The sequence below is a fragment of the Grus americana genome, chromosome 2 (assembly GCF_028858705.1).
Source record: "Grus americana isolate bGruAme1 chromosome 2, bGruAme1.mat, whole genome shotgun sequence".
Taxonomy (NCBI): domain Eukaryota; kingdom Metazoa; phylum Chordata; class Aves; order Gruiformes; family Gruidae; genus Grus; species Grus americana.
This window is the reverse complement of record NC_072853.1, coordinates 157,723,776-157,740,682: the sequence shown is the minus strand read 5'-3', so window position 1 is coordinate 157,740,682 and position 16,907 is coordinate 157,723,776. Positions and strand designations below refer to the sequence as shown.

The 16,907-nt window shown below is 39.4% G+C and overlaps 1 protein-coding gene across 4 annotated transcripts in view; it reads left to right on the top strand.

Moving 5' to 3' along the window:
- Positions 1-16,293, top strand: part of ZMYND11 (zinc finger MYND-type containing 11) — a 109,694-nt gene extending 93,401 nt beyond the window's left edge. For 2 of the 4 annotated variants that reach the window (XM_054814203.1, XM_054814201.1), the window contains 7 exons: positions 433-510; positions 1,062-1,180; positions 3,032-3,239; positions 5,087-5,155; positions 7,075-7,347; positions 8,728-8,913; positions 13,651-16,292. In XM_054814203.1, the coding sequence (XP_054670178.1) occupies positions 433-510; positions 1,062-1,180; positions 3,032-3,239; positions 5,087-5,155; positions 7,075-7,347; positions 8,728-8,913; positions 13,651-13,773 (1,056 nt within the window). In that variant the 3' untranslated portion in view covers positions 13,774-16,292. Of the gene's footprint in view, positions 1-432; positions 511-1,061; positions 1,181-3,031; positions 3,240-5,086; positions 5,156-7,074; positions 7,348-8,727; positions 8,914-13,650 lie in introns of all 4 variants that reach the window. The other 2 variants (XM_054814202.1, XM_054814204.1) reach the window with 2 other exon arrangements.
- The last annotated feature ends 614 nt before the right edge of the window (positions 16,294-16,907 follow it).

Below are 16,907 nucleotides of genomic sequence, written 5' to 3'. Positions count from 1 at the left end.
TGAGATTCCTACCAAATTCTGTAATTGGCATTGAAACATTTCTCAACATTCAGAGGAAACAAAAAAATAAAGCTGGGGGACCTGTCACACTTTCTCCAGTTGTACAGTTGAATTACTTCTTTCAGAATGTACTTTAAATATTTGATGAATTTAAAGAACTATTCTTTGCATTTTAGCTATAATAAATCATTAAGAGTTGAGTTAGTCTCCTCCCTCTGCCTTGTTGTTCTAAAACATGAATAACATTTGTGCAGCTTGTCTTTCATCGACTCTCAGCTCACCTCAGTTTCACACCTCTAGTTTGTGCAGACAGAAGTAACTCCACCAAATTAGCAAGCAGGGCTGAAAAATTTAACTACTTAGAGAACGGGATACTACTGAAGTCACATAAATAGGATTTTTTGGGCTTATTTACCTTTTTCTGTTTTTCAGCTGGATGAACTGCAGCTTTGCAAGAACTGTTTCTATTTGTCAAACGCACGACCTGACAATTGGTTCTGCTATCCTTGCGTATGTTGCTGACACAGATTTTTATTTGTTTGCTTTTTTGTGTAAAAGCCTTCAGTTTTGGTGTCGTTAATGCACTGAACATTCCATTTCAGTAGGCTTGTTTCAAAAGCATGGTTAAGACTCTGTAAGCCTAGATATTTTACACAAGTGAAACGTTGATTGAAGTTCAAAGCTGTAACAATATAAGTTATAAAACTTGGTTATCAGCCAGTTACAACAGTCTCACAAGAAAATAAGGAGCTTACAGAAATAAAACTTTGCTCCTGGATAAAGCTATAAAGACAAGTTTAATTTTTGGGCTGCTTAAAATCTCTGTTTTCAATAGACAGTTACACCCTTTTCAGAATTTGTTGTATGGTTTTTTTTTACTTTGATCCGAGCAATACATCTAACAGGGAAATATGTATTGTAAGAAGATAAAAATGAAAATAGAACTAGACATAAACAGCAACCATATTCTTAAAATACTAGCATAGTATTACAGCAAAATATTTGTGGGAGAAATCATTATAATACTTCATATCCAATAATAAATACAACATTTTTTCCAGATACCTAATCATGAATTGGTTTGGGCCAAAATGAAAGGCTTTGGGTTTTGGCCAGCCAAAGTCATGCAAAAAGAGGACAATCAAGTTGATGTTCGCTTTTTTGGCCATCACCACCAAAGGTAATTTATTAATTCCATGTGCTGCTTTTTACAAACAATACTTAAAAGAATTTATCTCATTATCATGTTGTAAATCCTGGCTTAGCGAGTTGCCAACATTAGAAAGACTGAGTACTTGCCATAATTGTCTCGGAAAATTTAGAGCTCAGTCTAACACATCCAAAGTTGCGAAATGGCTCAGAGATTCCCTTTCTACAGTTGCCGTAGGGATATTACTAAATGCCATTTTAATTAAAGAAAGCAAGTGAACTTCAACTGTTTCTTCAAATCAGTAGCAGCCTGCTAATCCAGGCCAAGGTGAAAATTGGACAGAAACGTACTCTTACTACCAGCAGTATTGACTTTGTGCAATTTTCTCTTCTGAGCCGGCACACTGCAATTTTGTGTTTTAGTAACATAATATACATCACAAATGTTTCTGTCTCACTACTAGAACTTTGACAGAGCTCCTGCTGTGAGCCAGTTTGCAATTTCAGAGAATAACTCTTTACATTGGAAACTTCACTCTTAGAGATCAGCTTTTACTTCCCTCTGCAGCTGTTTGTTCAGCTTTTGGAGAGGGTTATAGTAGTGTTACTACAGTGGATGTACTGATTTTTTTTGCTGTTTGATTTATATGCCTATAATGTGAGGAGAGGAGACATTTGCAAAGTAATTCATGGTTGTTGGGAAGGTGGTATATTTTGGTGCATCCCAAAAGGGTCTAGACTATTCAGTAACAGTGTTTTATGAGGCTGTGTATTTAAATTGCTTTTAGTGTAACTTGCACAGTATATAAAATGTTTTCATTTGTTGTATGAGCTACTCAGATTTTCTAATAGGCATAAAATGGGTAAAGAATCTTTATTTGTGTTGCAGTCACAGAATGATTTACCTTGAATCTGTTTGCAAACACAACTTATCTCATTAGTAGTTTTGGCATTAAGTTCATACAGCTTCAAACTATTTAATAAAGTAACATGACACTTGTGGGATGAGGTGCTTGCAACTTCTTAAATGTGCACTGATAGAATAGGCAAACTGCATTTTACTAGAGTGCCATTGCTTAGTTACTGTGCTGGACTTGGACAAAAGGCCAAATTCCTGGTTGGTGTAAATTAGCATTGATTCCTTGACTTCACTGAAATGAAATTGATATCGCAAGAATTGAGAATCTGGCCGCAGACATTTAATTTGTTACAGTATTTACTCTGTTATGTAGATGTGTGTGGCAGTGACTCTTTTTCTTTAATGTCCAATGCTGCTTGGAATAACCTTTCAAAATGTCAAGAGCTGCCCATCTAACTCTATGAGGACTCTCTGAAAATATTTAAGAGGACAAAGTACCTTTGGAACCAAGTCACTGGCATGAATTCAGTCCAAAAGAACATGACAGTCCCCACATGAGTTCAGTCCTGATAGACAGTGGCCCAAACTAGAACATGTCTCTCTATTTGAGGTGATAATTCGGGACATTCCTTGACAGTTTTAGCAAAGAGGTCAAGGGCTAAATAGGATTAGCATACGAACCTTCAGTAAAAATGTTTCTGTGTCTGACTCAGGGCATTTAGCAAGAGCACAGGTAGGAGATGTGAGTGCTGTTGGTGCTGAAGGAGGTTTGTGTCTCACCAAAAATGAAAGAGATTTTCAGCCATAGAACCCAGAGCTAACAAGTGCTTATAACAACACAGATGTCTAACAGTATGCAGTCCACTTTTTTTCAAATGTGTTGAATATATAAAAATTCTGAGTGAAAGGGAATTGTCAGCAATGGGCCGCTGTGAAAAACTGCTTTTGAAGTCAGTTTCTCAGGTCAAGATCCTTCATCTGTATTTAATGTTTCTGAACCTGTCTGTACTGTGTATTCAAAAGGGCCTGGATCCCCTCTGAAAACATTCAAGATATCACAGTTAACATCCATCGGCTGCACGTGAAACGCAGTATGGGGTGGAAGAAGGCTTGTGATGAGCTGGAACTGCACCAGCGTTTTCTTCGTGAGGGGAGATTCTGGAAATCAAAGAATGAGGATAAAGGGGAAGAGGAGGCAGAGTCAAGTATCTCTTCCACCAGCAATGAGCAGGTGAGTGCTGCCACAATGTAAGCAATCAGGCCAATTTATTAAAGGGTACAAAGATTACATATTTTTGAGATATCTATTAAATTAGCCTTGTGCTCTGTCTGCAGTTTTGTGATGACAAGGAGAGGGTTCAAAGGCTTATTTTCCCTATGTTTTGTAGGTCAGTAATAGCAGGAATATAGAGTTTTCCTCTTTCCTCAGTTTCTTGGATGACCTCTGGGAAGGTTTAAAATGTTTGCCTCCTACAGCACCTTGATGAGACAGACCAAGATTTCTAAAGTTAAATAGGAATGTTCAAGTTAAATGTCACGGATATCAGATAGACTGCAACACTGCCTTCTTGGACTCCCATCAAGGGAGTTCAGCCTTTTCACAGCTGGAGTATGTTCACTTCGGACTGTATTCTGCATTACAGATCCCCGAGTAACACCAACCATGACATTTTCAGCAAGTCCAACTAAAGTTAGGTGCAAATGTTGCACTTGAGAACCACGTGACCAGCAACTGATTAAAGTAATTAAAAATAATTCTGCAAAACAAGAAAAATTACATTCCTTTAACAAAGGTGACAAGCACAAAGGCCCAGGATACAAAACTTTGCATTGCCATACGGAAATTCCTTTATCGCAGCTGAACCTTGCTAGTCATTCATTGTCCAAGAGGGTGTTATATATTTACTATTACTGAGTTGGCAGTAAGATTTTCATAGCTTGCGGGATGTTTCTCTATATTTTTGGCAGCCTTTTCCCTGGCAACATATTTTTTCTCATTTAAAACCACTGTCTATCCTCTCTCTAAGTGTGTATTTTAAAAAATCACCATGTTTTGACCCTCTTCCTTTGCCCTTTTGTCAAACAGGTCTATCATCAAATTTGTAGCTAAAAACTTAGAGCTTATAAAACTTGATGTTGCTTTAAGGGGATCCTCCTTATCGAAGTGGTTTTAGGGTTTTTTTTAGCCTGGTTTGCTTAGCTAACCCTTTGTAGGCTCTTTATTTAATGTTGTGTATGCAGTCATTCAACAATGCTAATGAAACAGGAAAATGGTCATAAATAATATTTCTGAAAGATAACAGAGGCATTTTCCCAGTTTTTCAGAAGTGTCAGTCATAGGGTTTAAAGTGTCCATTTGCATATTTTCTGTTCCACTTCAGTTGTTCATCCTTCACTTGGTTAATGCTTATACCTGTTTTACTGGTTTCCCAGATACAGGAACATAAGAATAGCCGTCAAACTCAGTGCTCTGCAGCAATCTGCAGTATCCTGTCACTAACACTAGCGAGTACTGGATGCTTCAAAGACAGGAGTAAGAACTTTGCTGTAAGCCATTGTAAGATAATATACCATCCACTTAGATCTCACCCTTGTTTCTGTTGCTGGAGAGTGGCTTTTATTCTAAAGCATGAAGTTTCATACCCCTTCAAGCATACAGTTATTATCAATTATAGCAAGTCTGATAATCTTACTATCTTTACATATATACATTCTCTTTATAATTATTGCTGTTTTCTGGCTTCCAACAACATCTTCTGCCTATTTATGGGTCATTGATATCAGAATATTCCAGAAAACAAGAAGAAAAGAATGGTTAAGGGTATTTTAGCCAATGCATATTGAATGTTAGAACTTGTTCATGAATTTTGTTCCTTCATGCAATCATAGTCGTCAGTGATAATGTGGAAAGTTTACTGTCTGCACTTCTCATTTAAGAACAGTATTCAACTTTCTATTTGCTAAATTAAATAATTGCAAATAAACAAAATTAAAGGTACATCAGTCATGTTAAAATGAATGCTACTTATATGAACTGTTTTTTGGAATGACTCAGTATGCTTTTCTTACTGTTCACAGCTGAAGGTTACTCAGGAACCAAGAGCAAAGAAGGGACGACGTAACCAGAGTATGGAACTCAAGAAAGAAGTAAGTGACCTCAGTTGCCATGTTTGTAGACATAGCAAAGTATAAAAAGTCTGAAATTTTAATAGACGCTCCTTTGGTTTCTGTCATCTTTTACTGATTTTACAATATTAATCTTGGAAGTTCCAGCCCCATAGCTTGGTCCTCCTTGCTAACAAAAATCATCACCCCTCCCACATGCAAGCTAGTGTCATTGTGGTAATATTCTGTATCATGAATAAATCAAGTCACCTTGTGACTTTTTTTTTTTTTAATGATAAATTCAGGCTGGTTAGTAAGTCTATAACCAGCAGAAATTATAGAGTATTTTGCACGATCAAGAATATTAAGTTTATTAAAATGTCATATCCACCCTTGTCCATGGAGCTTCCATCCTTGTTTTACCCAACTTGCACACTGAATGAAGTGGAGGAAACAGAAAGCTATGATCATGTAACCAAGGGACTGTATTATTACGCTTGTACACAAGGGGGCAGTTGCTGAGACAGCAATAAATCTCGTATTTCCTAACTTTTGAGGACTTTTTCCTGGCCTTGTTTCAGCTGTGTGTTGAACACTAAGAAAAAGTTGCACATATGCAGAGTCCTCAGAAGAGGACTCAGGACTCATCGCAGAGGAGAGTTCAGGTATTTTAGCACCAGAGTTATGTGGGATGGCCCTGGTGCCTGAAGTACAGACATAGCCACTCCTATTATCTGGGCACCTGGCTCCCAGTTGTATCTGATATCGCAGGGCTAGCTCTGTGAGGTACCTTCACCGATGGAGGCAGTGACACACAGTTTGTGCTCCCTGGGGCACGAACTGGATTTGAGCACAAGATAGGGAGACTACAGTTCAGGATGTCTCGTCATTTTTATTGTGTTTTCTGTCAAGCAAATGCTGTAATTTGCTTCATATATTTATGTCTTAACATTTGCCTTCTTAGCTCTGCTCATATTTGATCAGTGATCCAGAAGTCAATCACAGTGACCTATTAGAGACTAATTGGTTACAAAAGGGAATAGTCAGCCTTTTGCTTGGTGTGAGCAGTGCCCCATCACACAGACAAGCACGAAGTCCAGTCCTGAGCAAGTCTGGTGTTACAGGGACTGTGTGCTTTGTCTGTGCACTGTATAAATGAGCTTTAAAAAATGTAAGTTAAAAAAAAATCACATCTGTGTCTTCAGACACTTCAAACATCAATAAGAGTTTGCAGGTATTTTACTTCTATCTGTTCTAAAGAACAGGAACAATTGGTGTTACAGTGTAATAACATAGGCTGCTAAATTCAGTACAGAACACTACAGTAACTATGACTTCTTTCTTGATAATTGTATAATTACAGAAAGCTTCTGTGGTCATCCAAGTCTAGTTCTATATTATTGGAAGCAAGACTTAAGACGCTCATTAGCCTTTCATCTTCAAAGCACCTTTGAAGTACTAATCAATCTTTGCAGCAGTTCTATGAAATCAGTGGAATATTCCAGACTCCAGTGGAGCCTGTTGGGCCAGAGTAAGCCCAGAGTTTGCCAAAATAATTCAGGCACCTTGGCCATGCAGCTACAGTCTCTTCAGGGAAAATGGCAGGGGGAAAAATCTGTAGCAACCCTTTAGTAATCCCAAGGGATTCACATAGCCTCTGATGCTGGCGGTACTTTTGGGGAAGCAAGGCTGGTAAGTGTGGCATACTGATGCCATATGTGTGCTTCCTTCTGCAGAGTTCCTAGCTGAAGTCAGAAAAGCCTGACCAAAGAGTCTACCCGCTGTCATGCTGGTTCTCCTCAGGGATCCCACAACCCATTAGCCCTACAGGTCTTCAACAGACACCTTTCACATTAATTGCGCTGGCATTAGTCATATAACAATTCTTCCTCCAGGGAGAACTGAAGGTTAATTTGTTCTATTTTGATATCTGTATTTACAAGTTTGTTCTTTTTCTGTAGGAGCCAGAACCTGAAACTGAAGCAGTAAGTTCAAGCCAAGAAATTCCCACAATGCCTCAGCCCATTGAAAAAGTTTCAGTCTCAACTCAGACCAAGAAGTTAAGTGCCTCTTCTCCAAAAATGCTGCATCGGAGCACCCAGACCAGTAATGATGGAGTATGTCAGAACATGTGCCATGACAAATACACCAAAATCTTTAATGATTTCAAGGACAGGATGAAAGCTGATCACAAAAGAGAAACTGAGAGAGTTGTGCGAGAGGCAGTGGAAAAGGTAACACTTGTCGAACACCACCTATACTCTGGTTTGAGGAGAGAAGGAATGTGGATTTTTTTCACATTCTTTTCTACTTTTGTAACACCCACCCTTAAGAAAATGAATAAAAAGCCTTTTCCAAAGAGACCACATAAAAATAGTCTTCATTATTGCTTTTAGACCATTTCTATACCAACAGACCTTAGTTTAAACAGAAAACTCCTGCTTTTTTTGATTCTTGTCCAGTGAAATCAGTTTGTGATCCAAAAATGAAACTAATTGTTCATTCATCAGTATCTGTTTCCAAAGCCTTTGTCTCCATTGTCAAGTGTGGTTGTAAATAATGGCATTGTTTAAAAGCTATTCATAAATTACTCTTCTTTTGTCAATCTTCTGACCTAAACATTAAATAGATTTGCTGAAATTTATTTGATTTTTTTTTTTTAATCTAATGATAACCTGTTTAAAATTCAATATATAAGCCTGAGCTGGTCACCTTTGGCTGGAGAGAGCAGGACAATTTAAAGGATGATTCGTCTGACCTCTCTTAAGTACTGTTTTAAGACAAGATGAATTTCCTACGGGATGAAGGACTGTGGAATGAACCTAGGGAGTTTAGGTGTTAATTCTGTAGGATTAAGACACCAGACTTCTAGATAACTGAGCAAGGGCAAAGGAATCCCACAGACAATGAATACTAAAAGGTACCTCTTACTGAACTCAGACATGTTCTATTTTGTATTTTCCATTGCGCCCTTGCTGTAGATTTATATGCAGTTGTAGGTTTGGAAAAGATGAAATATTTGTCCACCATAAATTCATAAGTTTGTAAACTGATCATTGACAAAATATACATGGAACCTATTTAGCTGGTTTTGTAGATGCATAGCAGAATAGAAATACAGTGACATTTTTATTCTGAATGTTTCTTATGGGATGGAAGTTTTGTTACAACTCTAAAGGAGAGAACTACAAGGGCATGTAGTGAAAGGACAAGGGGTAATGGGTTTAAGCTGAAGGATGGTAGATTTAGATTAGATATGAGGAAGAAATTCTTCACTATGAGGGTGGTGAGGCACTGGCACAGGTTGCCCAGAGAAGCTGTGGGTGCCCCCTCCCTGGAAGTGTTCAAGGTCAGGTTGGATGGGGCTTTGGGCAACCTGGTCTAGTGGAGGGTGTCCCTGCCCATGGCAGGGGGGTTGGAACTAGATGGGATTTAAGGTCCCTTCCAACCCAAACCATTCTGTGATTCTATGAACTTTTTGTTTTCTAAATAGGAGAAATCTCTAATTATATGGCCTCCATCAGTAATAGAGGTTTTAAAAGTAGAGGTTTAAAGAAGATACTTTTATTCCAATAGCTGTCCCTTGACTTGCTTTGCTGACTTTCTTATGGCAGCTGCGTACAGAGATGGAAGAAGAGAAAAGGCAGGCTGTAAATAAAGCTGTGGCCAATGCACAAGGAGAGATGGACAGAAAATGTAAGCAGGTAAAGGAGAAGTGCAAAGAAGAATTTTTAGAAGAAATTAAGAAGCTAGCAGGCCAGCACAAGCAACTGATTTCCCAGACCAAGAAGAAGCAGTGGGTAAGTCTCAAAAATTTATTACAAGAGAGTAAGTGGAAATGTATAATGCATACTGCAGGCCAACCAAAGGTGACTTCTTCCTGACTTTTAACTGCACCACTCTTTCACTGGTCTTTCAGCTTTAAGGTTTTCTCCTTCGTAGTACTGCTTTCAAATTTTCTTAACCTCCAAATTTCAACTCGAAGTTCTGATTACTTTCTATCTTAATTATGTAGTGTTAACAGCACCATCTTCTTGAGTCCAAACAGACGCATCAAAATATTTTTTTCTAAATGCAGTTTTACTCCATATAAGATGTGTTTTGCATTATGTTCACATTCCTTTGATCTCAAGGTGCCAGAGGGTACAATATCTGGCTGCATCAATTTGGATTCCCTTGTTAATAATGCTGGTAGTGATATCCTTTTGGCCTTTTCCTCTCCTAGCTTTTTCTGCAGCTCTTTTATGTTCTGTTGTATTTAAGACACGACTTTCTGAAATAGATTTTCCTCCCTTGTTCAGTCCTTAAGCCCAAATCTGCAGCATTGCCTACAAAAACCACGTTTGTGTGCCCTTTAGAAAAGTGAAAACAGACATCTAACTTACCATTCTGTTACATGCTGAAAACTTTTCACTGTTTTTGTTTGGTTTGTGTCTCATGTTTTCATTTCAAGCCAGTAGTGTGTTCTCCTACATGGCTGTACAGCATCTACTCAAACATTGCAAGGACTAGCCTGTAAGAGAGAACAGGTGGAAACTGTTACACTGAGGAGCAGTGAGCTTGGCACACACACAAACTTTGCTATTTCTTTGCTAATTTTCATAGAACTAGGAAATCACACTGCACTGTAATAGCTATCTATAAAATACAGCAGGGTGGGTACAAGATTTTCTACTCGCCTCCTTTTGAGCTTTGATTTTGCCAGATGCGGCTGAGAAGCATGCGGGTGCCTGGCCACAAGATGGCACGCTGATCTGAGCGGCGAGGGACAGCTGCTGTCCCACTGCCACGGCCGCCGGGGACAGCCAGCCCTGGCTCCGTCCCGCAGCTCCCGTTTGTCTGCTGCTGTAAAGGGCTGTTTGTTTATGTTCAGCCTCATTAGCCCTTGTTCGTACAGATGAAACGATGGTCCCTGCAAAGAAAACTCTGCTCTGTAGAAGAGTGAAATAAATACTAAGGCAAGACAATCGGTTGCTGACTATCACTGTTACGAGTTTGGTTTTTTGTAAAGAGAATTACTTCAAATGCCAGAGCTCACATAGCGTCTTCATTTCTGTTCCTAATAGATATTTTACCGTGGGTGTTACGATACTGCAGTGCTTGGGTCTCTGTCAGTCAGAAAATTCCTGTCTACCTATCTCTGCAGACCAGAGAAGTTATTTAGGTCTCCGACTTGATCAAGTTACTGTGTTTAATGAGTCACCAGCTGCTGGTGTCTGCGTGCATGCTTTTGCCTGTGGCACTTGAGAGGGAAATTGAATTGGCTTTGCCCACTATGAACTACGTCAAATTAGCTCTCTTCTGTCAAAAGTTAAGAGTGCACATGTGAACTGTTGCCACCATTCGGCTGATACGCAGTAACTCAATCACAGTAACTTGATTGTGAGTCTGGACTCTGCGCTGTAGCTGCTTTTTGGTTTCTTTGAAGGCAGAATTTATGAAAGAGACTCACGAGACTTTCATCTGCTCCAGTGTGCCTTTACCATATCCTTTAGCCTAATCAGAGAGTGCCCTGGTACCACATCACTGCATCTTATGATCATGTGCATAAAGCCTCCTTCCCAGCAAGACAATTAAAGATATAAAGAGCATTTGATAGTCTTGCCTATTCCTGTGGCCCCAGAACTATCTGTCAATCCCCTCCTTAAATGAAGGCATCATCCAGGCAGCTAGTTTGCATGTGGTAGGAGACAGAGGGACAGAATAAACACCTTTGCATTCAGGCTGATGGATCTGCCTGCCAACACACAGCCTCAGGCGACTGGAGTTGGTCCAATTATACAACTCCCCAGTGATTTTTCCTTCGGTGGTACTAATGACAGTCCCTGGTGTGTAGTACCACTCTTGTACGCTGCTATTACAATAATGATATCTCCTTACCAAAATCTCATGTAATTAACACACATACTAAATGAGTTTTGGTGGCTTTGCTTTTTAATTAGAAGCAGAGACCTCTGGTTTTGAGTAATGCAGATGTCTAGGCTTGGGAGTACAGCTGCTATTATTCACGCTATATTTGTCTTTTTTTCATACATAAAAATAATCCAGTCAGGATGAAGGGATCATTTTGCTTGTGGTGTACAGGCACACGAGAAGGTGCGCTCCCAGCCCTTAGGAGCCTAACACATAGTTAAAGAATAACATTTTTTGTTGCTCTAACTGGTCACAGTCCCCAGGGTTTAACCCAATCTCTTTTTATACCTCCAGAAAATTTGGATTTAATACAGACACCTCAAGTAAATAGCAAATGAAAGGAAGAAATGTAGAGGCAGGGATAACGATTGTGAGATTATGCTGTTTGATGGCCTCCAGAATACAGGCTAGAGTGCTGATCTTGATAATGTTTCTTTTTTTAATTTCTCCCAGTTCTTTTATTTACATATAAGCCTAATTTAAATTGGTGCATAGTTTATTTTTATAGTTCATTTTTTACTTCTGTATCTTTCAATTCTATTTACCTATATAGTTATTCTAACTTGCAACAGGTTGTTTTTAAGCGAATGAGCATTGTCCGTGACATGTACTGTCTGAAACAAAACCCCAAGTGATTGATAATGTTTAGAAAGAGGAAAACACAAAGAAAAGAGGAGGCCTGAGGCCAGCTGGCATTTTGCCTTCTCTGCCACATGTCCTGGTACCAGCTTAGATGACACTATTTTCTGTTTGTAAGTGGAGATTTACATCCCACACTTATGGCCAGCATACATAAAGGGAAGTGCAGGACCCACAGATGAGTTGTCCTCTCCTGTCTTAGCTTTTTTGGATCTCTCCAAGCAAGCAGATGTGAAGCTGGTCCCTGGGCTGAGGCCCATGCTGTATGTAATGGAGAGACACAGCTGTTCCCTGCACCTTTCCAGCGACAATCCTAATGGTTCCCACAGGCTTGTGGGCAGCCAGAAACATGAAAAACCAAGGAAACAGCTCTTGAGAGGACACTTGTTTGCAGCCATTTCTACAAATAAACTTCCCTGGAGCTAACTTATAAAAGGAAAATGGAGAGGTTCCCTTCTCATGCAGCTAGGGCAGTCCCTTTATTGCTGATGTAAATAAATAGTAAATAAATAGTTATCAGTTTGGCCAATGTCACTGTCAGCTTTCTTGGATCTGTTTTTAGTACTGTGTAGGGTTGTTGTGTTTTTGTTTTAAGGCAGTTGGGTTTGTTTTCTTTGTAATTCTCTGTTTTATTAACAATGCTGTAGCTAGAGAGGACATAAAAAGTAAATTGTGTGTTATACTGTGGTTTGATAGCAGCCTGCACAGCCTGTGTGATATCTCTCCCTCTGTTCCCCCTCATGCAATAGGCATTTGGATTCATAAAGATACCCTCTGAATCTGATCGGACCAAATTCAGAAAGACAAATCAGATCATTAGAACCTGGCTTTCAAGGGCACTGAGTATAAGCATCTCCTTTAGCAGCAATGCCACCCTACTTTATAGGATTTTGTCAGAATGATAGTTAACGCTATTGCAGCACTCCCTGAAGGGGTATAAAACCACCTGGAGACAGGGCACATTGCCCGGCTGGGTGCCATACCTCCTTGTTGACCACCAGTAGTGTTGACCAGCATGCTGATTCCCTTTTTTTAGTTCCTCAGAGACCACAGGGTTATTTTCTAGGTAGGTCTTCCAGCTACCAAAAAACTGGGGACGTTCTGTATGTTCCAGGGCAAAAATCCTCTGCTGCAGCACTCCCCAGATGCAGGTATTTCTACAGAAATCCCAGGCTGTGCAGCGTCTCTTCTTTCGGAAGTTTTGTGCTGTCCTGGCAGGCATGACAGGGGGCAAGAGCCCATGTAGCCATCCAGTGTAAGCCAGGCTTCTCTGGTTTCTGGAAGACTTGAAGGAAAAGGCACTTGCTTGCTCTTTCAGTCGCACTGATGTAGTACGAGGTTTTGTTTTCACCAGATGGCAGTGCGCTCTGGCAGCCAACAATCCCCAACGACAGTAGCCTCCTTGCAGACCTACGCTAAATGGGCTATAACAAACCACTCAGTAATTAATTATTCTTTTCTCCAGTAAAGTTATTGTTGTGATTTCTGAGAATTTCCTAGCCCATAACGATCTCCTCCAGCATGATGGGTCAGGCTTGTAAAGAAACCTCAGAAACACAGATTTTCAAGCTTGCGCAGAACCTGTTCATACCAGAAGTGCTTGTTGATTTATTGTAGTTTTTAAGACATAGATCAGGATGCTATTATACAAACGTAGGGTAAAAGATGGTTCCTGCAACATGTGGCTGAAAAATGTCAATCCACTGCCCTAAGAGATGAGTTTTCTTAAATGAGAGATGATTTTTTTCAAAAGCAATAATCCAGACTCTGGAAAATATGAAAGCATTGTGCAGATTGGCTAAAGATTGCTGCTTTACACAGCATGTGTGAAAAATGCCCTCCTGCCTTTGGCCGCCCCAAGCATAACTGAGAGAGAAGTATTGCACTACATGTGCTGGCGCATCCACGAGCAGGTGAGAACACTCGTGCCCTGGTAAAGAGGGATCCTGCGAGGGTGGTAATCTCATCTTGTTTGTTCTCTCCAGTGTTACAACTGTGAAGAGGAGGCCATGTACCACTGCTGCTGGAACACTTCCTACTGCTCCATCAAGTGTCAGCAGGAGCACTGGCATGCTGAACACAAACGTACCTGCCGCAGAAAAAGATGAAAGAGTTATTCCTCCCCTAGAAAACCACCCCGATGATTGCTATTCTCAGACACAGCGGTTTTTGTTTCCAAGAAGCCAAAATTGTTTAGAATTTGCTTCCCATTTTGCACCAGCCTTTAAACACTTTTCGTAAAAGAAATTTTGCACAGTAATTTCAATCTTCTGTTTAATGCTCCTCCAAAATTTTGTCAGCGAAATGAATTTAACATCTGTGGGAGCAGGTTACTTTAAATAATTTTAAACTAGAGGATTTGTTGCATTTTCAGCAAATTTTAAAACATTTTTAGGTTTTACAGAGATTTTAATCTTTAAAAACAGCAGATCTAAAAATACAAAAATCATGCAAGTTTAACAAAAGGAACATTTAAAGACTAGATCTGAATGTAAGAAGTATAGAACTGTTTCAGAAAAACGAAGCATACTACCTTGATGTAACATTTATTTCTTAACCTTGTTGAGCTGGTTTTGTTCAGCTTAATTTTACTGTTTAAAGGCATTATCTATTGGTTATACCAGTGGGTACATGATTGAATTTAGGGAACAGGGTTGACACAGCAGGTGCTAGTCCTGCGTATTTTTTCTTAAATATTTCCCAACTGTGTTTTATTTTCATTATTTCTTTTCAATATATAACTTTTATAACAAAATATTAGCTTTGATCTTGTAGTTTAAAATCACAGGGAACTGGGGTAATCTTTTACTGAGCTGGATCTTAGAGAAAAATGAATATTTAAACTTTGAAGTTTGCACATTTCATCTTTGTCCTAACATGAGTGCTTGTAACAAGAATAAGAAAAGCCAAAAAACAAAAAAAAGCAACTACCTTTATTCATACATGGAATTATGAGGCATACAAATTTCTTTATTGCGCCCCCCCTTCAGCCTCCCCAATCCAATGCCATTTGACTGCCTATGATCTGGTGTCACCTGGTCCATTGTAACTTGATAATAAAAGGAAAAAAAGCACTTAAGTTTCACAGAAGCCGTTATGTTTGTAGTAATGGGTCATTGCCTAATAATGAGCTCCATCACTGTACTCAGAATGAAGAATACTGCATGTTAATTTTCTTGTATTAAAGATGCCGTGATTTGTAAAAAGTCTGTATTTTGCGGAATGTCTGGATTAAGAAGCATTACCAATAGGAATGGATCGATAGTTGAAAAATGATTTTCTTTTTGTTTGTTTTATATATAGATATATGAATTGCATCCATGTTCAGAGACAATTTTTTAAATAGATGTAAAGCTTACTGAAATAGCTTTTCTTTTAAAGTGTCTTCGCATTTTAGTTTCTTTCAAAGATTGGTCTTAGACTGAGTCATATGCCCATTAATCATCCAGCTATTTTTTGAGAAGTTAGAGGAATAATTTGTAAATATTTATTTAGATCTTTGATATTTATTGAAAGCAATTACATGATGGAACGATGGAAGCTGAAGAATCAGGAGGAAAGCCTTTAAAAAAGTTTTCTCTAGGATTTGTCAGGGTCATTGTAAAGGTAAAAATATAACTAAGACTTCTGTGAACTACCACTGAAATCCTGATCTTTTTTACTTACAGTGGTGATATAAGTTAATTGACTAGATACTGCCAAATAATGCCCAATATGTTGCAGAAATTATGTGGTAAGCTGATTGGAAAAAATAGTAAGTAGATGGTAACTTGTATTACCACAGCTACATTATTGCCTGATAAATGTGTAATTAACTTTTGTCGCCTCTGTGTTGTGACTGTAAAACACTTCACAACTAAAATCAATCTTGTTCGATTACTTTACAAGTTCCAAAACTTCGATCCACCCCTATGAAAGCAAGTTATTGTGGAAATATTTTTGGTGTAAAATCATTCCAGAATATGTAATATTTAACTGATAGCTGCATGAAAGTAAGATTCGTGTTACTTTGGCTTTTTTGTCTCTGTTGACACGGTTGCACATTTCCAAGTTACTACAGCGTGAAAACTGTGTGTTTTAAAGAAAAAAAAACAAAACAAAAAAAAAGATTGTGGCCTGGTTTTGTATAAGTTTTAGGTAAAATTACAATTGATTGTTTTAGGAATCATGATTTAAAATTAATTTTTCTGCAAATCATAAAGCTATATTAAAGTGTTGAGCTTAGCCACTATGCACATTGTAATTATTCATTGTGGCTGTCCAGTTTATGATGCATTCTGGCATTTTGTAAGCTGCTCTCACTAGCAATATATAGAGTCATTTAATGTGTTAACATTGGTTAATAAATGTATTTAAAAAAAAAAAAAACAACAAAACCTCACTGAAAGCGTCTGTGTTGCTTTTGGCCTGTTGTCCTCCTGTCCTTGGGTGGCCATGCATGGGGCTGCTGGTTTTACTTGTTCTCACCATAAACACCAGTGGCGACCTTGCTTTGGACTGGAGGTGAGCTGGCTCGTCCATGCGAGGGCTTGAGCGTCTCACATGGCTCTCGGCACCGAAAGCGGAGCTTTTCCACCCATTCAGGGCCAGCAGCCCCCGAGAGATGTGTCCGGCACGTTCTGGTTTTAATGTGCCAGCCGACTCCCTTCTCCCTGTGCTTCTTCTCTGTGCTCAGACTCCTCCCTAACCCAGTCACCACCCTTGCGCCTGTTATATATTTTATTAATAAAATAATTTTATCTGGAAGGACTGAGAGGACTCTCTGAATCCAGCTCCAGCCTGAACGGCGGCAGCATTTCTCTTACAAGCGCAGCCCTGAGAAGCAGTCTCTCTCTCTCTCTCTCTCTCATACTTCATTTCAAAGCCAGGACTTGCTGCCAGCGAGGTCCCGGAGGGAGCCGAGGGCCGGTGCTGGTGCTGCTGCCCAGGGGCACAGCCCATGGCCACCTCCAGAAGAAATGGCCATTTGGGGACAAGCCACAGGTGGGGCGGGTCGTCCTGGAGCTCCCTCGTGACTTTGGGCTGCAGGAGGGACACTGTGGGACTTGCTTTCTCTGCGGCCAGTAAGAATTTCCCTGCGGGAATTAAGACCTAGAAAGACCTGCTAGTCCCAGGGGGAAAAAAAAAGTAAAATATATATATATATTTTAAATATTTAAAGATCCCTCAGAAGTCTCTTTTATTATTTTACTATCCCAACTCTTCCATTCTTACATGAGTCATAGCGTTTTACCCAAGTGCA